Consider the following 4,351-nt stretch of genomic DNA (forward strand, 5'->3'; position numbering starts at 1 on the left):
AATTCCCAAAAAAAAAAAAAAAAAAAAAAAGAAAAAAAAGAAACAACAACAAAAAAAATGCCAATAATATTATATCCAGCTAACTAGTGGAGACTGTGAATAAATCCCAGTAAGGGCCCAATCTCTTGCTAATGACTAAAAAAGGATGGGCTGCATGGTGCCCCGCCCTACTTCCCCATTTGGATTTCTAAACCTGCCCTGTGTTGGGCTATAGCAGAAGCTGGCTATCTGCAATATTGCCATGTGGTTGTGCCTGGACAGAGTGGTTAAGGGGACAAGTGTAGCGAAAGTGATTTGCAGCACGTGTGTTTCTTTCTTCAAATGACAGGACTCCTTTGTCTCCCCTTTAAACCATGATATTGCAGGGTTTTACCAGAAGAGAGAATAGACAGTGCCCTGCTCTTCATAGGTAACCTGGAAAAAAACTCAAACCCAGTCTTAGTTGGCATTGGCATGATTTTGCCCTAGAAATCTGTGTACTCTTACTAAGTACTGTGTATAGCATTAACACGTTTTCATAATGCTGAGGCTGGCAGGTCTCCTTCCTTCCATCGTCTCCTTTCTCCCCACACACCAGGAAAGACTCAGATACTTTATTTGAGCCTTGAGGGTCAACTCTTGACTTTGAGATATTGTGAGGAAAGGTGTTGTACAGATGTAAATATGGTTTATTACACATAGTTGCACGATATATTTTCAAAGCCTGAATCCATTTTTAAAAAGTGGGCCTCCCTTTCCCAGCTGTAGCAGGGAGTTAACTGTCATGAATAGGAACCTCTTTATTTACTTCAAACTTCCCTAGGAGGCTTTTGAAAAGGTGATTTTTAGCCACTGGAGACATTTGTGAATACAGTCAAATACATCTTAGTAGTGCTGATAAAATCATCAGAGAGCCTGGGATAGTTCTTTCTCCCTGGACTCAACCGTTTTGTCTATGACTACAAGGGCACCACGTATCCTGATCTCTGGGCAATAGCTTCATCTGTCCTGTAGGTCCAAAGCTGCCTCTCCTATAACCTGTGCTGTCTGTCTGTTGCAGATCTGGACACTTCCTGGACAAAGTCCCCAGCCCTCCAGGACTCAAATCCACACTACCTTCAGCTGCAGACATTTATAGAAGCAAAACAAAATCTACCAACAGTGGCCACACAAGATGGGCAAGCTGCAGATAGAGCAGAAGAAGATATTGTTTACCTGTAATTATGTCGTCATTATTTTACCAAACAAACCCAACTCTGGCACTTTTGGGAGAACCTTTCCTCTCCATTCCTTCTGTGCATGACTGTGCCCAAATTGCTTTAAGAATAATATTTAATATTTCATGCAAGTTCATTCTTGGCCTGAGTCCAATAATTAAATTATTGAAAACAGCTCTGTATAATCTTTAACTTATCACACCTACTTTCAGATTTCCGGAGGAGAAACTAACTTGAATGAGCAGAAATATATTAAAAGTTTCTTTCACTTGAGAATAAAATTTCATATTTCATTTTATATGCGGTTGCTTGGATTTGAAGTGCCTTTTAAGGCAGAAATGAAGCAATTCGGAATTAAAGAATGAGCTTCATAAGGGGTGACCTTTTACTGTCACAGCAGTTGGTTAATAACAGTGGCCTTGGTGCCCAAAAAGCACAAGAGGCTATGGGGAAGGCCTCTTCTCAGCCAGCTTTTCTGTGTCAATCTCTTTGGGCATCAGAGATGGAAATCTGTCGGCATCACCATCACCATCCCACAGCGTGTCCTGCTGGGCTTTTGTTCTGACCCTGTGGCCACTATCCCAGGAACATAGCCTGGAGATGCATAGGACCAGAACCATGCACTTTGAGACACATTTTCTTTCTCCTCACACTGCTGAGATTTTACATCAGTGTTCAGCAGACCACTGCAGCCCCGCCCAGAGCCCCCTCAAGATGGCTGTGACATAAACAGTGAAACTCCATGAAAACCTTTACTTCCATCAGCTGGCCTGCCCTTGTTGTCCCCTGGACCAGGACAAACACACTCTCAGTGAACTTGCTGCCTGGAGGGCCTTTGCCGAAAAAGACAACAGGCAGATCCAGCCTTTGAGTGAGGTGGATGTCTGAGAAAATAACCAGGAGATGTTTCCATTGTGTTCTGCAGAAATATTTGTATATGTTTTGGTCAGTGTCAATAAATATCTTTTACGTCATTATTTTATTCTGTAGTTTTAATATTAAGAATGGGACCATGGTAAAACACGCATTTTGCTCACACATGAATCTCTCTTTATAAAAAGTGAAAATAAAGAAAGACTTTTCAGTTCACCCTGAATTATAGCACTTACCGAGAGATGTTATGGGAACGGAAAAAGGATTCACTCAGATCCCAGTTTTGTTTTCCTGTTTGAAGTTATAAGTTGTATATCTGCATTATATTTTCACTTGGACAAGTTCAATCATAAGTTTTTAAACAAGACTTTTGGGGGACACTCTTTTTTTTTGACTCTTGATGCCTCTGATCATTTTTGTCATAGTTATATTAAAAAGTTAGTGACTAACCTTTTTTTAAATTAAGTTTATTGGTACCTTTTTAGGTATACAGTAGAGTTACATCAGTGACTAACCTTTTTCCAGAATGGGTACAGCTTATTAAAATTCTAATAATCACTTTATGTCCAAGCTAAACTCCTAAACTATAAGATGCATCTCCCATTCTTTTTTTTTCTTCTTTTTATTTAATTTATTGGTACAATCTAGGTCTACAATACAGTTACATTCATTACTTGGATCCTGTACCTTCACATGACAGTTCTTGATTCTCATTTTTTCCCTTGTCCCTGCCCTCCCTTCACCCCCTTCCCTCCCCATTTACAAACTCTTTATTTCCATTTTTTCATTTTCTGCATCTCCCATTCTTAAAGACATCTAGAGAGAGAAAATAAAATTTATCTTCTCTCTAGCTCTGTAAAGCCTATTCCAGAATCCTGTGTCCCTTGAATAAAAATTATGTAGCTATTTTAGTCTAAATCCTTGTTCAGATAACTATAAATATCTTCCTTTTTTCTCATGACAATGGATATGGAGATAGTGAAAATATATAAAGATATTCAAACCCCATGGGTTCTTTAAACATATATGTGCTCGGTTGATTTTCAAGCCCTGCAAAAACGGAGTCTTTATGCAGTCTCCTTGGGAAAACCTGAGTATTTTTGAGGTAACTATATCCTCCTACTTAATGTGAATTTTCTACTGCTTGTAACTAAATTTCAAAGCTTTCTCAATAACTTCTTTTTACCTTGTTCTTATTAGGTAATAAGCACAGATCCTGCTATGATTAGAGCAAATTCATATATTGAAGACATAATCATCGAGAATTGCATTAGGAGGTCAGGACTTCGAAAGGTGATTAGATCATAAGGGATAAGGGCGGAGTTTTCATAAATGGGTTTAGTGCACAGATAAGAGGCCCTGAAGAGCTCCCTTGCCCTTCTCCATGTGGAGGACACAGCAGGAAGAGCTCCCTTTTATTAGTCATGAAGCTGGACCTCACCAGATACCAAATGTGCTGACACCTTTCCTTGGACTTCCTGGCCTTTGGCATTGTGAGAAGTAAGTTTCTGTTGTTTATAGGTGACCTCATTTATAGTATTTTGTCACAATAGTCCAAACAGACTCAGATCTCCACAGAGACTCACTCTGGGGGTGCCACACAAATTCCTTAATCTTAGCAGAAAAAACATTCTATTTGCCAGGTTCATCAATACTTCTCCCCAGAAGGACCTACTTTTCCCACCTAGCTAAGAATTTAAAAGCAATTTGTCAACCTTCCCTAAAAGGATCCCTGTAGAAGTGTTTTGAAGTGAAATGTATTTGATCAGTCCCTTCCAGGCTGCACAAATGTATGTGCCCCTTCATTTTGACCCCAAGTCCCTCTGCATTGCACCAGGGCTACCTAATGGTTGGGATTGTGCAACCCTGCCCAGTGCTCCCACAGCAGACTCCCTGTTTATTCAGAAAAGTCGAACAAACACTGCTGAGGAGTGTGTGTGTTTGGCTATGTGCTTCCCCTTGTTATAAGCACATTATATGGGGTAAAGAAAGTAGCTATGGGACAGCACAAACAGAAGTAAAATGGGAATATATATACATACTCTTTCCTGTGACCTAGGACCCACTTTAAACTCAGAAAAATAACCCCATCTTATTGATGTTTGGCTCCTCTGCTTTTCTCAGTGAGAGGGAACAGAGAATGGTAGCTAAGAAAATGGATTGTGGAGCCAGCTCCGCCACTCACTGGCTGTATGTCCTTGGCATGTTTCCTCACCTCTCTGTCTGTTTCCTCATCTATAAAAACAGAAATAATTGCCTTATGGAGTCGTTGTGAAGATTAA

General features: G+C 40.0%; 1 protein-coding gene across 6 annotated transcripts in view; it reads left to right on the forward strand.

Annotated features, from left to right (window-relative positions):
• Positions 1-2,172, forward strand: part of Arhgef28 (Rho guanine nucleotide exchange factor 28) — a 300,102-nt gene extending 297,930 nt beyond the window's left edge. For 2 of the 6 annotated variants that reach the window (XM_010635168.3, XM_033761423.1), the window contains one exon: positions 1,040-2,172. In XM_010635168.3, the coding sequence (XP_010633470.1) occupies positions 1,040-1,200 (161 nt within the window). In that variant the 3' untranslated portion in view covers positions 1,201-2,172. The remainder of the gene's footprint in view (positions 1-1,039) is intronic. The other 4 variants (XM_010635172.3, XM_010635174.3, XM_010635173.3 and 1 more) reach the window with 3 other exon arrangements.
• Positions 2,173-4,351: the final 2,179 nt, after the last annotated feature.

The sequence above is a fragment of the Fukomys damarensis genome, unplaced genomic scaffold (assembly GCF_012274545.1).
Source record: "Fukomys damarensis isolate Sample0158 unplaced genomic scaffold, DMR_v1.0_HiC HiC_scaffold_1, whole genome shotgun sequence".
NCBI classification, from domain to species: domain Eukaryota; kingdom Metazoa; phylum Chordata; class Mammalia; order Rodentia; family Bathyergidae; genus Fukomys; species Fukomys damarensis.